The sequence below is a fragment of the Lepidochelys kempii genome, chromosome 2 (genome assembly GCF_965140285.1).
Source record: "Lepidochelys kempii isolate rLepKem1 chromosome 2, rLepKem1.hap1, whole genome shotgun sequence".
NCBI classification, from domain to species: domain Eukaryota; kingdom Metazoa; phylum Chordata; order Testudines; family Cheloniidae; genus Lepidochelys; species Lepidochelys kempii.
This window is the reverse complement of record NC_136381.1, coordinates 243535479-243553736: the sequence shown is the minus strand read 5'-3', so window position 1 is coordinate 243553736 and position 18258 is coordinate 243535479. Positions and strand designations below refer to the sequence as shown.

At 43.0% G+C, this 18258-nt stretch overlaps 1 protein-coding gene across 4 annotated transcripts in view; it reads right to left on the bottom strand.

Moving 5' to 3' along the window:
* CCNY (cyclin Y) overlaps positions 1-18258 on the bottom strand; it is a 228300-nt gene that overhangs the window by 54446 nt on the left and 155596 nt on the right. For all 4 annotated transcript variants that reach the window (XM_073334456.2, XM_073334457.2, XM_073334459.2 and 1 more), the window contains one exon: positions 17788-17822. In XM_073334456.2, the coding sequence (XP_073190557.1) occupies positions 17788-17822 (35 nt within the window). The remainder of the gene's footprint in view (positions 1-17787; positions 17823-18258) is intronic.

Below are 18258 nucleotides of genomic sequence, written 5' to 3'. Positions count from 1 at the left end.
GCCTGTGATCTATAAATGCATCACCAGCACTCTGTTATCTCACTCTAGTTCTAAAATTAAGGTCTAGTAACTTTTCCCATTTAAGTTCTGGACCTTCTTTGGTAACATGCACTAACTCGACTCCAGTGATAAAAACTGTATGCATTTCTGTTCCTGTTTTTTCCCTATGTCTGGGCAAAAGCATTAGAAGACTTTTGCAACTTTGAAACAGATCAGGTTTTTATAATGCACATCTTGGGACGTCTTTGTTCAAATGATTTTGCAGCTTCCCCACAACTCTATCCAGGCCCCTGACTTCACCTATACATTTTCAGGTTGCTTTACATTTTCTTGGAAAGGGTGCAAAATCTGGTATACAGCAGAAAATTACCTGCAACCTTAACTATGGAAAGGTTATCACCTGGGAGTTCAGAAATACACTTGGCATTAATTTGAGAACTTTTAATCCATCTATACCCAAGCTATTAACATATGTAATACATGAGGTAAAAAAAGTGAAAGCACTCAGTGTGATAACATGGTAAAATATACTATTACTATCTGGTACTGCGAGATGTGGAAGAAATGACTAAGCTTCACGTGATTTACAACTTCTGTCCCATCATCTGCTATTTCATAGTTCTATATTAGGTTCTTCAGTACATTTCACAACCATGATGTTCACTTCTGACAGGAATAAAACCAGAGTAAGTCAGATTCATTCGCAGTGGCTCTTATTTGGTATCTGAACAAAATGAACATGTACAGACAGAATAGTATCATAACCCCACCCCCAAAACAAAAGGCTTTGAAAAATCCAATTATACTTTTTAAATGTCAAAGAACATTTTTGTTATAAAATTTAAGATAAATAGGATTGGAATAACTAAATACAATCAGTAGACTTTTCTACTGCAATAAGTAACAACGAAAAGCAATGTCATAACACCACCATCACTTTACGCTTACACAAGTAAACAGTATTTACATTTAATCTGAGTAAGTACTAAACCAAAGCCCTAGCATGGCGCTGGTAAGCACAACATTTCTGAAAGTACCATACAGGAACCCACTATTCTGCATATATGAACATCGGACCCATAAAAGAGAGAGCTACATTTCCAATTCCAAGTCTGCAATGCCATCTGACCCCACTGCTATGCCAAAGAATGGATTCCCTGTCTTTCCCAACTCCCTCTTTGGAAAGACACATTTGGTTCCACATTTTGTCATCCTGGTCTATGCAAGAGGTCATTGGAAGGCACAGAGCCTCGCCAATAAGCTAAGGGCTTGTCTACAGAGCTGGTTTGGAATTTTTGGATTAAACTTTTTTGTTGGAAAATGGTGATTTATTGAAAGCACAACTTTAAGTGAGAATGTAACAGTTTCTACTAAACTTTTGTCAGGAAAGGTTTGCAATTTTTGGAAAAAAACAAAGGGGGAGAGAGAGAGAAAGAGAGCTTTGCCCCAGAATAGCCAATAGCCTACTGGTTAGGGCACTCACCTGGGATGTGAGAGATTCACATTTAAATCAGCGTCTGACTCAGGCAGAGCTGGAACCTGAACCTGGGTCTCACACACCCCATGTGAGCGCCCTAACTACTAGGCTATTGACTGTTCCAGGGTGAGTCTTGCTCTCCCTCTTTTTGTGAAAAACATCAGAAGGTCTCAGTTCTGACCTGATGCAGATCAGGAAATTTTTCAACATCTCAAGAGTTTTCATAAGACAGGAGAACAGTTTGTTGGCCAGCTCTACTTGGATACACATTAAAGTTATCCAGGAACAAGATAGGGTGTGAATTGAAAGGGGAATACCTATTCCTGAATAACCCATGTGTAGACAAGCCTTAACAACTGCAGAGGCAAGGGAGTTCTCTACAACTTGAGCGAAGGACAACAGCCCAGGCAATAGGCCATGATCCCTAACACCTATTCATCCAATGTTGTGGCAGACTACATCCAGTGGAATGGGGAAGTGTGCTTCCGAAAGTGGTGCCCTCAGAAGTGGATCTGTTGTGGCTCCAAACAGTCCTATCAAATTTGTTGACATGCCAGAGAGACAGGATGCACCGCAGAGGAGAAGGAAGACTGGCAACCCCGATTGTAGCTCAACTTCTTCGTAGTATGGTCCTCAGCTTGCCAGAAGTCATAGGATGGCACTGGGGTTGAGGACATATGGCTTGTGGCATGGGGGCCAGAGAGTAAATCCCCAGGGAGGGTATAGAGGCCTTTGAATCTTTTAGAGAGTGAAGAGCACTGTCAGTGTGCTTGCTGAATAATTCCACGCTCTCAAAGGGCCGGTCCTTGATTGTGGCCTATACAACCCTAGGGATGCCTGATGCTTGGAGCCACGATGCTCTGAACAGTCACCACTGTGGCCATAAATCTGGCTGCAGTGTCAAAGGTTTCCAAGTGCTGCCTGTAAAGCCATCTTGGCCACCATTTGGCCTTTCTTGATTATATCCCAGAGTTCCTCCTTCCAGTCATGCAGGAGTTGAGAGAAATGGTTTTCACTCTGTCCCAAGTCAAAAAAGTTGTATTTGGCCAGTAAGGCTTTGGAATTTGCCACTCAGAGTTGTAAAGAGATAGAGCAGTAAGATTTTCTCCCAGACAGCTCAAGCCCCTTTGGGTCCTTAGCCTTAGAAGTACTTTTGTTTGATTTAAAATGTTTGTATTTTGCCAAGACAACCCGGGTTGGGGTGGGGGCAGAAACATATTCCAACGCAGATTGAGGGACCTAGCACCATTTCTCTACCTGTTTTACAGTTGGTATTGTGTCTGCCACAAGGCCTTGGCTGGGCTGAGCAGCCCCTCATTTATAGGAAGGATGTATCTGGTCGAGCTGGGGATTGTCAAATGTCAAAAACCTTTGAGATTTCTCCAAGACTAAAGTCTCCAACTCTAGAGTCTCAGGATTCTTATAAGGAGCTCTTGAAATGACATGGAGTAATCGGTGCCAAAGGCACTGCCTCACTGGCTGACAAAGGTAACAGCTCCTTTGATAGTGAAATAGGATGCTGCTGTTGCTCTGTCCCAGGGTCTGGGTCTTCCTGGTGATCTGGCCAGAAAAGCAGATAGGAGTGACCTCTTCCTCAAATCTGCTGGAGAGCAGCTCCTAGAGGCCGGTGAGGCAAGACCCCAGTAGGTCCAACAGAGCCACGGCACATGTTGTAGCAGTATGGCTGGGTTGTTCAGTATCAGCCAGTCCAATGCCATTCCTGCTGCACAGGTGACTGAGCCCAGAGGAAGAGCTGGCAGACATCAGTGATACTGACCACAGGTTCCAGAGAGTGTCCTTTGCTTGAAGATGGCAAGAACATATGTCCTGGTGACTGAGAAGAGGCACAAACCACCTCTGTGGGGTGGTGCCACGGTATACCGCACTCTCAGTACAAGGGTTTGCATCAGTATCAGCAGGTATCTTGCATCAGTATCAGCAGGTTTCCCCAGTGGTACAGGCTGCAATGCCAGAGCTCAGATCAGTGCTGGAGAAGACTCTCTCTGTGCCATAGGCTGCTGCTTATCACCAGCCCTTGACACCATGAGGGGCTTGGTGGCTTTTCCCCTGAGACCTTAGGTGGCCTGTCTTTATGAGAGACACAAAGCTCTGTTTGGCATTTGCTTATGTGCCTCTCAGAGCTGGACTTCAGTGCTGGCATCGGCTTCAGTTCCAGGGGTGTTTATGGTGCCAACTTTGGTAGTGGCACTAATGCCAGGTCTCTCCTCATCTTCTTTTTACAGTCACCTGCCTACTAGGCCAGGCACAGGATGAAGCTGGCTCGTCTGCTGCCTGGACACTGGCACTCGTCCCCTTTGGATCCAAAGAGACCTTCATAGATTGCTCCAAGGAGGTGAGGCTTCAACTGAGCGTCTCATGACTTACGCATTATTATGGAGAACGAAAGGCACAATGAGCAACGTCTTGGTATACAGGAATCTCCCTAAGCTGAAGAGGCATCTGCTTTGTCCATCTTTCAATGTCATTAGCCCATCACAGGATGGGTAGAGCTTGAAGCCTGCAGGTTTCTAATCTGCCATGTTGAGAAGCCCTGTGTGGGGAAGTTTGTCCTGTAAATATTCCATCCAGATAGGTCAATATCACTCATGGAGGCTGTGTGCCAAAGAATCAGAAGAGTTCTGAAGGCTTTATGAAGAGTGTGAAGAAATTTAGCCAAAGGCAAAAAGACCTAGCAGGTCAGACACTCACAGGGTTCCATCTTGCTGCCACAGGTGATAAGGGAGATCGTGACCACCCTAGCCCTCTCTCCTTTCATACAGGAGCACAGGGGTGCAGGCATGACCCTGAAGGATGCTGCTATTCAAAAAATTCTGATCTTGTACACAAGACGAAAGCTTACTCACAGTGGGATTCACACTTACATATAGTGGAAGAACCTGTAATTTGCCCTGATAATTCGTTCCTGAGCTGAGACTCTCTCTGCTATTTCAGCACATAACTCATTTCATGGTGAAATTAAACACCCATGGAAAACATGGGTTTTATCAAAAAGGTGCCAAAAACGTTTCAATTAAAAGTAACATCGAACTGCTACGGTCCCAATGAATCTGTGAGAAGCCACTCACCCTAATATCATAAATGATAAATGTGCCAGCAGATCATCAGGTGGCTTCCTAAAACAAGACGGTCTCTCAGCAGGAGTACTTCAGCCTACCAGAGGAACAAGATGTCTCAAGCAGAGGACATGGATGCCCTTTGGCTATATAAACACAATTCAGTGCATAGTCAGATCCATTTAGTCAAGGGCTCAGATCCACGGAGATGAGCACAGTATTTGCCTAGATTAACAGATCTAGTAGGCACTTTGTCCCTTCTTGTGGCCTTGAAAGACCCACAAAGAGGGATTTAGTAACCCTAAATTCTGGTGTTACATGGAGGTGGAACTACGAGGTCCTAACCACATCTAGGGTTTGTCAAAGCCACTCTTTAGGGAAGGCAGGAGGGTAGACAGGTGGAAAGTATGACCATGTAAAAAACAGAGTTAATTTTGGGTACAGTCTTAAAAGAAAACATTGAGGAGTATCAGGAAAGAAAAATAGCCTAAACTGGGCAGTGAGCTCCAGCGCTAGGTGCTAAAGTAACAGCTTCTAGTATTTAAAGACAAAACAGGAAGACTGACCTACAGACAAAGCAGTGAAGACAAAGATAATGAAGAACAAGGTTCATATTCCAGGCAGCAATTGATTGTTGAAGCTTGATTTCTAGCTTTTAACCATCCAGAAGTATATGACAGCTCACCATAAGGTATGTAAAATGAAGCAGTGTCCCAACCCATCTTTAAGAAAATGCCAGGATCAAAGGGATGAAGAAAGAGGGAGCTCTGAGTCCGGTTAGGGAACAGTTCTAGATGTGGTACTACAATTTTTTACTTACTGATGTACATGATGTTAGGAGGGGACCAGTAGCACTACTGGTGATACTTGTCCGAAGCTCTGCACAGTAGATTACTAAGAAATAGATCTGCTTTAGGTCGAAGATAAACCAGATTCCTAAACATTTAAATTGTGATAGCATGACTTGCAGAAAGGGGAGAGCAAGGGGTAAAACTGGACTGAAATCAGCACATTAATGGGACAGTAGTTGCTATCTCAATTGTGGGGAGGCTAGCCCCTCCCTCTCTATAATAAAATACCACAGATCTCCAGAAACTGAAACCTAGGCCCTACAGCTAAAGGAAGACCTCAAATAGCATTAGGTTCTTTTCTAAGGCCTGGTCTACACTACGAGTTTATGTCGGATTTAGCAGAATTAAATCAAATTAACCCTGCACCCATCAACACAACAAAGCCATTTTTTTTTTACATAAAGGGCTCTTAAAACCGATTTCTGTACTCCTCCCCGACGACGGGATTAGCGCTGAAATCGACATCGCCATTTCGAATTAGGGTTAGTGTGGATGCAATTAGAAGGTATTGGCCTCTGGGAGCTACCCCACAGTGCACCATTGCGACCACTCTGGACAGCACTCTGAACTCTGATGCACTGGCCAAGTGTACAGGAAAAGCCCCGGGAACCTTTGAATCTCCTTTCCTGTTTGACCAGGCGAGCTCATCAGCATAGGTGACCATGCAGTCCCAGAATCGAAAAAGAGCTCCAGCATGGACCAAACGGTAAGTACCGGATCTGATCGCTGTATGGGGAGAGGAATCCGTGCTATCAGAACTACGTTCCAAAAGACGAAATGCCAAAACATTTCAAAAAATTCTGAGGCCATGAGGGACAGAGGCTACAGCAGGGAGGCAACACAGTGCCGCGTGAAACTTAAGGAGCTCAGACAAACACACCAGAAAACCAAAGAATCAAATGGACACTCCGGGACAGAGCCCCAGACATTCTACACTGAGCTGCATGCAGTTCTAGGGGGGGCTGCCACCACTACCCCACCCCAGTCCGTGGACTCCCATGATGGGGTACTCTCCGCCATGCCTAAGGATTTTGCGGATGCGGAAGATGGAGGAGGAGGAGCAGCAGCAGCTTGAGGAGGGCACACAGCACACCGTTCTCCCCGACAGCCACGATCTTTTTTATCACCCTGACCGAAATACCCTCCCAAGCCAACGAAGCCAGAGAAGGGAACTCTGGGGAGTGTACCTTTTAAAATATAATACATGTTATAAAAGCAAGCATTTTTTAACCATTAAGTAGCCCTGAGAACTTGGGATGCATTCATGGCCAGTATAAGATGCAAAATGCGACCTTGTACCAAAATCACATGTGCTATGTAATTTGAATAGTGTTATTCACCGTGAAAGAGTATAGCCATTGCTCTGTAAATGTACCTTTTAAAATACTGCACTCCCTTTTTTCCCCCAGCAGCTGCAAATGTTTCAAGCCTCCCTCCTCCGTCCCAAAGGCTCTCTCAGATAAGACGGCAAAAAAAAAAAAAACCAAACGTGCGATGACGTTCTCTGAGCTCATGCAGTCGTCCGGCACTGGCAGAGCTCAGCAGAATGTGTGGAGGGACACAATAGCAGAGTACAGGACAGTGGCTGATGAACGTGAGGGAGAGGTGGCGGCAGGAAGATCAGAGGAGGCATGATGCAATGCTGGGATCAAACGGACATGCTCTGGCGTCTGGTGGAGGTTCATGAATGGCAGCAGGATCACAGACTGCTGCTGCAGCCCCTGTTTAACCGCCCTCCCTCCTCCCCAAGTTCCATCGCCTCCTCACCCAGATGCCCAAGAACGCGGGGGGGAGGCGGCTCCGGGCACCCAACCACTCCACCTTAGTGGACAGCCCAAGCAACAGAAGGCTGGCATTCAACAAGTTTTAAAGTGGCCTTTTCCTACCTCCTCCCACACCCCACCTGGGCTACCTTGTGAGTTATCTCCCTATTTTTATAATCAATTAATAAAGAATACATGTTTTTTAAACGATAGTGACTTTATTTCTTTTGCAAGCAGGCATGAAACTGGTTTTCAAAGCTTCTCTGATGCGCAGCACTTCCTCCTGTGCTCTTCTAACCGCCCTGGTGTCTGGCTGCGCGTATTCAGCAGCCAGGCAATTTGCCTTAACCTCCCACCCCACCATAAATGTCTCCCCCTTACTCTCACAGAGATTGTGGAGCACACAGCAAGCAGCAATAACAACGGGAATATTGGTTTCGCTGAGGTCTGAGCGAGTCAGTAAACTGCGCCAGCACGCCTTTAAACGTCCAAATGCACATTCTACCATCATTCTGCACTTGCTCAGCCTGTAGTTGAACAGCTCCTGACCACTGTCCAGGGTGCCTGTGTACAGCTTCATGAGCCAGGGCAACGATAACTATAGGCATTTCAACATCCACAGCAGTTATTTTCTGGTCTGGGAAGTAAGTCCCTTCCTGCAGCTGTTTAAACAGACCAGAATTCCTGAAGACACGAGCGTCATGAACCTTTCCCGGCCATCCACGTTGATGTTGGTGAAACGTCCCTTGTGATCCACCAGTGCTTGCAGCACCATTGAAAAGTACCCCTTGCGGTTTATGTACTGGCTGCCCTGGTGGTCCAGTAGCAAGATAGGGATATAGGTTCCGTCTATAGTCCCACCACAGTTAGGGAATCCCATTGCAGCAAAGCCAACTAGTATGACCTGCACATTTCCCAGAGTCACTACCTTTGATAGCAGCAGCCCAATGATTGCATTGGCTACTTGCATCACAGCACTCCCACAGTAGATTTGCCCACTCCAAACTGATTACCGACTGACCGGTAGCTGTCTGGCATTGCTATTGACACTCACTTGTGAACTGTGAGGGCTGCTCTCATCTTGGTATTCTTGCGCTTCAGGGCAGGGGAAAGCAAGTCACAAAGTTCCATGAAAGTGCCCTTATGCATGCCAAAGTTTCGGAGCCACTATGCATCATCCCACACCTGCAACACTATGCTTGTTTCCTGTGCCCAGAATCGGCGTTCCATGGCATGAGCCTGCCCCAGTAACACCATGATCTTCAAATTGCTGGGGACCACGGTCCTCATCACCACGCAGCCGTCACCTCCTTGCCTGGTTTTTCAGGTGCTGGTTCTGCATAAACTGCATGATAATGCGCGAGGTGTTTACAATGGTCATAACTGCTGCGGTGAGCTGAATGGGCTCCACGCTTGCAGTGCTATGGCGTCTGCTTGGGCAATCCAGGGAAAAGGGCGCGAAATGATTGTCTGTTGTTGCTTTCACAGAGGGAGGGAGGATTGAGTGATGACATTTACTCATAACCCCCGCGACAAATTTTTGGCCCCATCAGGCATTGGGAGCTCAGCTCAGAATTCCAAGGGGCAGCGGGGACTGCGGGATAGCTACCCACAGTGCACCGCTCGGAATGTCGACACTTGCCACAGTTCTGTGGACGCAGACCACTGAATTAATGTGCTTAGTGTGGACGCATGCACTCGACTTTATACAATCTGTTCCCAAAAATCGACTTCTGCAAAATCGGAGTACTTTCGTAGTGTAGACATGGCCCAAGCCACAATCAGCAAATGGGGGTTGAAGGAACGGGTAAAGAATTGCTTTGGAGTCCTATTTTCACAGGTCAAAAAGATGTGCTTCTGAAGCGTCCATGCAGATTTCTTTGGCTGGCGAGGATTTTAGCTCTTTCCTCCATGAAAGGTCAGGGTCATCAACGTTTTACCAAATTTAGTTAGAGGACAGAGCTGGCATATAAAACAGTGTGTATTTAATGAGATTTGTAAGGAAGAGGCATACAAAGCGGAGAAATGTGTTAGACTTGTTACAGCACCTGAATATTTTAGAATGTTCCTATAAAATATGCAGGTGCTGTAACAAGTACTTTCATTTCAGCCAGGAGCTTTTCGAGCTGTTAAAATCAACTGTTTTGTCACAGGACATTCGTAACTCTAAGGGAACACTGTTGCTCTATTTGGCACCATATTCCACCTTGTTACTTTCATAACTTCCAATCCAATAAAAGATATTACCTCACCTACCTTGTCTTCTCCCTCTCTGTGTTTATGTTTTTTATTTTTTATAGTTCTCTGTATGAACTGTTCAGATCTTAAACACAAGGTGTCTTACCCAAACCAGAACAGCTCTAAGACCGATGCTCGCTGAAAAAAGACAAAAATCACAAGCTTTGCAGATTGTATCACAGTTGTTGTTGTTGTGAGAAGACAAGACAAAATGTAAACTGCTTCATATTCAGTCAGTGCAAAAGGATAAATCCCTCTGGGGCCTGATTTAAAAATGACTGAAAAAGTTAAAATGAGATTTGCAGGATTTTGTTTTTTGTCGGTGTTTTTAAACCAAAAGGCACTGCAAGTTATTTATCTGCCATCAGCTCCAGGAAAGTAGAGGCTGGTGACATCCAAAAACAAGTAGGCAAAACTGGCGTGTAAAGGAATGTCAGGAGCCAACTTACAGCAAGAGGTTAAGACTGGGACTGTTTCTGACTCAAACAGGACAGGACAAAGCCTATTCTGAGGACTCTCCATTGCGTCAGGCTATGATTTAGGCCATGTCTACATTAGTGAGTTATAGTGGCTCAGCTGTGCTGATGCAGCTGTCCCACTGTAAGATCACTTGTGTAACTACTCTATGCTGATGGTAGAGAGCACTCCCACTGACACAATAAAACCACCTCAACGACTGGCGGCAGCCATGTCGGCTGGAGTCCCGCAGCCATTCTGCTGTGTACACTGCCACGTATGCCGGCAAAACTTATGTCACTTCGGGGTGTGTTTTTTTCATACCACAGAGTGACATAAGTTTTGTCAGCATAAGTGGCAATGTAAACATGGTCTCTGTTCTGATACCCGTTTTCTTCACTGAAGCAACATGATTTTATGCGTCAGTGAGAGAAACTAGCCAAAATTAGTCAAACTACACAACACCGTGACTCGTAGCATGCTGCACAATATGACCGAACCCTTCCATGAATGGCTAGATGCTTATAGTTGTCTCAATGAACAGAAGCAGCAGGAGAAACTCTCTTTGTATTGAAGCTTGGTCTACACTATGAATTTATGTCGGTATAACTACGTTGCCCGGGGTGTGGGGGTGACATAGTTATACTGACCTAACCCCAGTGTAGACAGCACTATGTTGATGGGAGAGCTTCTCGCATCGACATAGCTACTGCCTCTCGGGGAAGCGGAGTACCTATCCCAATGGGCGACTCTCTCCCACTGGTGTAGGTAGTTTCTTTGATGCTGCACTGCTGTAACTGTAGTTAAGCCCTAAGTTGTACTTTGATAATGGTGGCGTCTTCACTACAAAACACAATCCAGTTTAACCAATTATTCAACTCCATTGCACATAACCATCCTATCACATGGTCTGGTGCCATCCTTAGCTTATTAGGCTGACCCACATTTTAACCTGGTTCAAAAACAGTGCCCTAGCCTAGGTCTTTACTGGGGTGTAAGCACAGTTTTTGAACCCAACTGTAGTATAGTTTGGCCCCAGACACACAGACTATGCAATCCACATGAGAGCATAGTTGAGCTCCAAATGAGTTTATTAACAGTTCATAAATTTTGTTTCTGTAGCATACACAGGGTCTTCCTTAACTACTGATAACACACATCCAATTCTAGCAACGGGTTTTAGAGACTCAGGATCTCCTTGGGAACTAACAGCATGTCAGAGACCCAAGTTTACATAGCATGTAAGTGGTTACATCGTGCAACAGCAGAAGGCGGCCTTTGCTATACTTCCAGTACAGCAATAAACACTCAGTAACTTCTTTAGGAACTACTACATGTGCTACTCTTCCCCTTTTAAAAATGGTGAGTCAAACACAACTGACGGCTACATTCTAATATCTCACCCTTCACAAAGTTTTTTCATTTCACATCAAAATGACACTCAGTCTCCTGGTTGGTAGGGCAAGTGGATGAGGAGAAGATCTGCCTCTTGCACAGGAAAGGAGCAAAGAGCAGATTAGGCAATCTATACAGAAGAAAGTGCAGTAGCCTCTCAGTAGTCTCTAATTCATCTCCCAGTAAGTAATACTAAAAAAAAATCTTAAGGAGACAGGCACACAATATTTGAACTGGCATTATAAACCTCCACAGTCATCGTTGGCCTTGGGCATTCCAGATAATAAATCAACAGTAATATTTCAGTTAAATCCTGCTTTTCATCCCAAAGAATCAAACTGCTTTACAAACTCTGGCCCCAGTTCAGCACATGCCTAACTTTAAGCACAGGTACCCCGGTGAAGTGGATCCTGCAATGTGATCCAGACAAGACCCTTGCAATCACACAGAATCCCAATGAAGTTAGTGGGGCTTCACATGGGTGCAAGAGTCTACCTGTGTGGATCAGGTTAAAGGATCAGGGCACTGGAAAACATCCATTTCTGGAATGGACAGTGGCAGCAAGTACACAATAGCAAAGAGATGAAATTTTGTTCAGGACAACACACTCGCAGCATAATTGCATGTGGAACATAGTCCATCCACCTTGGAAGGATAAAGAGGTGAGAAAAGCCTGCTGGGATTTGAACCTGTAGTTCCAGAGAGTCTAGGTGGTAGAAGTCAACGTTAAGACCATCAAGCAATCCCCTCCAGCATCATCTTGTTCTTACAAAGCATAAGGGTGATCCAAACTTTAGAATCCAAAAGATGCTTAAGAGAAATGTTGTATCTTCTTCCACTGAGGATAATTCCTCCTTTAGAAATATTTCCCTTATGGAAAAAAGGTTTATTTTTAGGATGCTACTGCTCCTAAAACTACTAAGATTAGAATGTGTATTGCCAGAGTAGAAGAGAGAAAGATCTTTGTAAAGTGGAGCATTTTCATGACCTCCAGGGGGGAAAAATCCTACACATCCAACTTGACAGAGAAAACAAAAATCCCCTTCCTCCCAAGTCAGGTACTGCAAAAAATAAAATAAGCCTTCCTGTTTGCCTTCCTTCTGAAGGCGGAGATACTGAAGTCATCACTCCCTCAGCGAAGAGGAAATGCAAGCATCTTTTTCTCCCCTCAAGTCGTTTGACAAAGGGCAAGACTACATTAAAACGCTGCATCAGCGCAGCTGCAATGATGCAGCCAGGCCACTGCAGTGCTTTAATGAAGATGCTCTATACTGATGGGAGAGGTCTCTCCTGTCGGCATACTTCACTCACCTCCCCGAAAAGCAGAAGCTATCTGAGCGGGAGAAGCTCTCCTGCCGCCATAGTGCTGTCTAAAGTGGAGGTTAGGTGGGTATAACTACATTGCTCAGGGATGTGGATTTTTCACACTCCTAGCAACGTAGTTACACTGATATAGGTCTGTAGTGTAGACCAGACCTAAGTCACACACTTAGTAAATTGAGACAGATAGCAGATTAAAGGACAAGTGAAGAATGGAGAAGCATTAAAGATGTAACAAAAATCTTGATCATCAATTCAGTCCGAAAGGAAAACAGAATCTGCTGCAAATGCTTGAGATAAAAATTGGCTGGAGGAAAACATGAACAGCTGATACAAGGTGGCTTACCTCCCTTGTTAGCAGCTTATTCTGAAAATTCCCACTTAGGTGAGCATTGGAGTGGTATGTGGGATTCAGCACAATCCTAAATCAAGTCATCTCAGTGTCTTTTTGGGGAAGGGTGTGAGAGACTGCTACACCAGAGAAATCATCCCTCTATTTTAATTGGTTTTAAACAAACAAACAAACAAACAAAAACATTAACACAGTTGCTGGATCCTTCAAGCCCACTTAATGACAAGGTACAATAAAAACTCTGCAGCTACCTACACCAGACAAAGTTCAGTAAATCGCAGTAATTCTAGATCCCACTGTTTGTGTTTGGGTAAATGGAAATGATTCACCCAGCAGAAGTACTTTATAAAAGAGAGCATGCTAGTGACTATGCTGAAAAGGTACATTTGAAGGGAAGAGACAACAGGAAACCAGATCAAAAGAAGCATAATTGGCCATTTGATAACCTTGCAACTAAACTGCCAGAAAACTATTTCAGGAAACTGTGACAAGTTTGCTAAATATGACAACAAAAAGGAGCCATAACTACAAAGCTCCTGAATTACAATCACATTTTGTGTAAAAACGGACATGTTTTATTATAAAAAACTAAAATTGTACAGAAAAATTGTGTTTCCCAAGATTTCTCTTTCTGATTGCAGCTTACTTGTCATACCTGAACTCACAGGAGACGTTTAAACACTAATCAGTGGCTCGCAACCAGGGGTACATGTACCTTGGGGGGGGGTACTCAGAGGTGTTCCAGGGCGTATATGAACTCATCTAGATAGTTGCCTTCTTTTACAACAGGCTACATAAAAAGCACCAGTGAAGTCAGTACAAACTAAAATTTCATGCTTATTTATACTGCTCTATATACTAAAAACTGAAATGTAGGCAAAATATTTATATTCCAATTCATTTATTTACAATTGTATGGTAAAAATGAGAAAGTAAGCAATTTTTCAGTAGTAGTGTGCTGTGACACTTTTGTATTTTTATATCTGATTTTGTAAGCAAGTAATTTTTAAGTGAGACAAATCAGACTCCTGAACCAGGTACAGTAGTCTGGAAAGATAGAGAGCCACTATACTAGCTCAAACTATTAAAATGCTGTACAGAAAATAACAATATTCTAGGTGCCAATCTTCCTGGTTACAGGTCACAGAAGGAGAATAAGTACAGGTAGAAATTTTAAAACCTAACAATGATCTTGGAGAGAAATAACTTGCAAGAAAGGAGCGTTTTCCTCTGTATTGTGACAAGCAGCTTTTGTACAAGGGAAGCAAAACAACCACCCAGAGTTTATGTCCTCTTGCCTGTTCCCTGCAGCACATGTGGGCAAGTCAGTTAGGAAACAGATTACTTATTACGGTGCCAAACAAAGCCAACTCCTCTTACAAACATGCCTTAATAAGCATAGAAAGATGAGCCTGGTGCCAGAGAGACTAAGTAATCGATAGAGTACACGAACAATACTTGCTTTACCCTTAAACATTGTCTATAATTTGCCACATTAAGCTGTTGGCAAATTGCAGCATCTTAAGCTATTTACTCCCATTCACTTCAAATAAGGAGATCAGTTCCTTCTGGCCTTAAAAATCATAGTTCCTTCTGCCCTTAAAAATCTAGGAGCCACCTTAGTTTACTATGTTTAGAAGTACCCAAGCAACATTTGCAAGTGTGATCTCCAATTTTGGGTGCCCAACTTTAGAAATCTGAAGCCTGATTATTTAGGAGGTGCTGAGCACCCTCAGCTACTCCTGACATCAGTTTGAGTTATGGTTATTCAGTACCCATGAAAATCAAGCCTTAAGTTTCTGAAGTTCAGCAGCACTCCACAACTGAGGAATGTCCAAAATCAGGGGCCACTTCTGAACATTTAGGCCACTTGGCCCTTATGCTCTTAAGCATATGAAGCATAGCTAACTCCTATGGAGTGGTTACTCATCTGTAAGAACAAAACTCGTAGTTACGGGAATTTTTCGGCAAGAAAGGAACAGCTGTCAAGAAAATTCTTTAGTTTTCCAATTTACGATAGGGATTGGTAAAAATACATTAAGGTAGAACACTGATATTCAATTATGTTACGGAGGATTACCTTAAGCACCAATGGAATCCTAGTAAACACTTTTTCCTCCCCTACATAAAAGTAGCAGTTTTAACCCTGTGTGTAGCCTGTTCATGCCACCATTTCGGTCTTCTGCTTTACCTTTTGGTCAAACTGAAGTCTGGCAAGTAGCCCATGTAACACCGTTTAACTTACTAAACTATAAGAGGAGGATAAAACAAAGTAAAATCCAGTTTAGTAAAGGGGATGGCAGTTTTTTTGAAGCATTCACATTAGTTCTACTGTGATTATTTTTCAACCATTTAAAACATTCGTGCTGAGCACACTTTAGAATTTATCACATGGGTGAATATGTTGGCACATGTCTTAGTAGAACAATCCTGGATATTTGTAGCTCTGCCTAGGAATTCTGAGTTAGCAAGTCTCCAGCATAGCATTTTCCAGAACTGCTGTCAATAACGAACCAGCTGCTAAGACCACTTCCAGGTTTCCCCTCTCCGCCCCCTTCAGCAGATCTGATACTAATTATTTAGCCATCTCTTACTGAAAGTCACTGTTGCACTCAAGATAAGAAGGGCTCAAGCACAAGGATAACTGGGCCCTGTTAATCTTTCCTCCTCTTTATTTATTTGCCTGGGTGCTGAACAAGTCTAGCAGGAAGCAATTTCTGTACATGCATACTGCACACACACAGTACTACTGACTTGTCAACACTGTAGTGTCAAGCAGCTGCTTCTGTAGCCAGAAATGATATTTTACACAGGAAAATCACCTGACTGGTATCCAGAAGTTATCTGAAATCTTTAATTTCCATACACCTGGAGTTTGTAAATTAATTTCATTTAACCAAGCCTGAAAAAAGATCAAGTTGTAGGAATTTTATTTAACATTTTGAACGCCATCAGTAAGAAGGGAAATAAGGACATGCAAATTACCATAACAAAATATTCCATCTTTCAGGCTCTACATCATTCTGTCCTGCTGCAGCTGCTTAGTCCCACATACAGTTGATGGTTTGTCATGCACTATACTCTTACACCTATCATAAAACCCCCCTGGGAGCATGCTGTCAGCCTTAAAAGGATCAGTTTTCAGTCCTTTTAAAAATTAATACCACACATTTTTCAAAGTTTCGTTATTCTTCTTCTTTGGAATATAAAATAGGAAAACTTAAAAAACCAGAAAAATACACACACACACACTTTTTTATATAAACACACTTTGGATGAGTGGGGGAGAAAGAGGATTTCTCTCAAGGCTTTGGCAAGGTTCTGCAGTAACTGTAAAGTCAAAATGTGGGGCGAGATTCTGTGCTGCTCTCCTAAGCGCAGGTCTTCACTGCAATTGGGAGGAGTGGTTGCAGCATATTTAGACATATCCAAGATCTAGCTAGACCAAAGCTCGCTTGACTAACAACAGCAGTGAAGCCGCAGCAACAGTGGCAAGTATGTAAAGTCAGAGCCTGTCTTCATTTTTACCAGAGGAATTCTCCTCCAGCTGGGATAAGCTTTTAGAGCCTCTTTATTCTACTTTAGCCCTTTTACAGGTTGTAAACGGGCCAGGGTAGGGATGAGAATCCCACCCATTGTGAGTGATGCAGTGGCAAAGCAAGTCAGGAGACAGTTAGCTGTGTTACCTGTCTGGACAATGAGGACTTAAAAGAAGAAAAAATAAGTTTTGTGTTAATGTGCTCACTGGCAGTTATTCAGCACATATCAGTAAATTTACAGGACTCCAATACTGTGCATTGTTATAATATGACTTTCAAAGTAGTTTCAGTGCAAACTATTCTCATATGCAGGTAAACAATAAAAACTAGTATTTTAGAAGAAAAATATTTGTTGGTCCAGTGTTGTCAAATCTCGCAATTTTGAAGCCTTCCATATTCTGTTTTTCTTAAAGCCTCAGCTCTTGAAATTACATAAGCAACTCAGCTTTTTATTTTATTTATTTATTTTAAATTAAATGTTTAGACCTCATGGTGGTAGAGAAAACCTTGAAAATGTGACCCAAGTGCACATTAATGGCTCAGAAACCAGGAGGCATATAAAAAGAACCTCCCAATTTTATGTTATTGACACATCTTATGATTTATTGGGACATGACTCACGATTTTTGAATATTTGGGGTTGGCAATATTGCTGGTTACACTGGGGATAATCCTTGATCTATAAAGCTCCTAAGGTGCTAAGGTAATAAAGAGAATGATAATAAAGGTCCTGATCCTGTCCCTAACACAGTCAACTGGAGTTTTGCTCTTGATGTCACCGGCAGCAGCCCCACAATGTATTCATTTGAAAAGAATACAAGAAAGAAAAACGTAGAGGATAAATATTAAGACATCTAACTACTCCAACATTTACCATATATTACATATATGTTCTGCAATGCATCCCATCAGTTTGGACCTTAATAGCCCTTTTCAAAAATAATAGTGATACTCTACAGACTCTCCACATAATATAAATTTACACACTGCAAGCACATTTTTAAGTTCTGAGTTTTTCAAAAAAATATTAATCTGAAATAATATTGTGACCCACGCTAACACAGTGTGGCTCTCTGTCCCTTCTAGTGGCCATGCCACATATACAGGGTTGTGTGAATGCTACTAATTCCAAGCTAATGGAACTGGCCCTTTAGCTCAAATAGTGAAGGCCCATGCTTTTACATACTGAGGTCCATGGTTCAGTCCCCAGAGGCAACATTATACTCTCTCACACACAAGGGATTTACTTACAAAGACTCTTAGTTCTGCATAATATAGACAACAATGTGTATGAAGCCGCACAGGGAGACATTTTCACTTACGTGGTTTATATAGAGACTCTTGCGTTTTTCTCTCACTGCAAAAACATAAAATGTAATAGAAATATTATATGACTGTATTTTGTCTCAGTTAAGCTTCTGTTACACCATTTTTACGATCAAAAGTAGGAAGGTATCTATGTGTAACATCATTATTGCACTAACCAAGTTCACTCATTATTTGAGCACAGAAGGAACATCTCATATACCTGGACACTTAAAGGCATTTAAATTCTGCATTGTGCTGGATGATTAAAATTCTCATCTGTTTGGATATTTCACTACGACTGCGTGCATTGGAACTCTGCCTCCTAAAATCAGTTGGTGCAACTCTGCAGCCATTACTCATCCTGAGTAGTTGTTCTGAAGTCAATGGGACTACTCAATGAGTAACTCCTACTCAACATGAGTAACCGCTGCATGATCAGGCCCACTGTTATCAGACAAAATGCTTACAAGCAAAGGAGCAAGCTA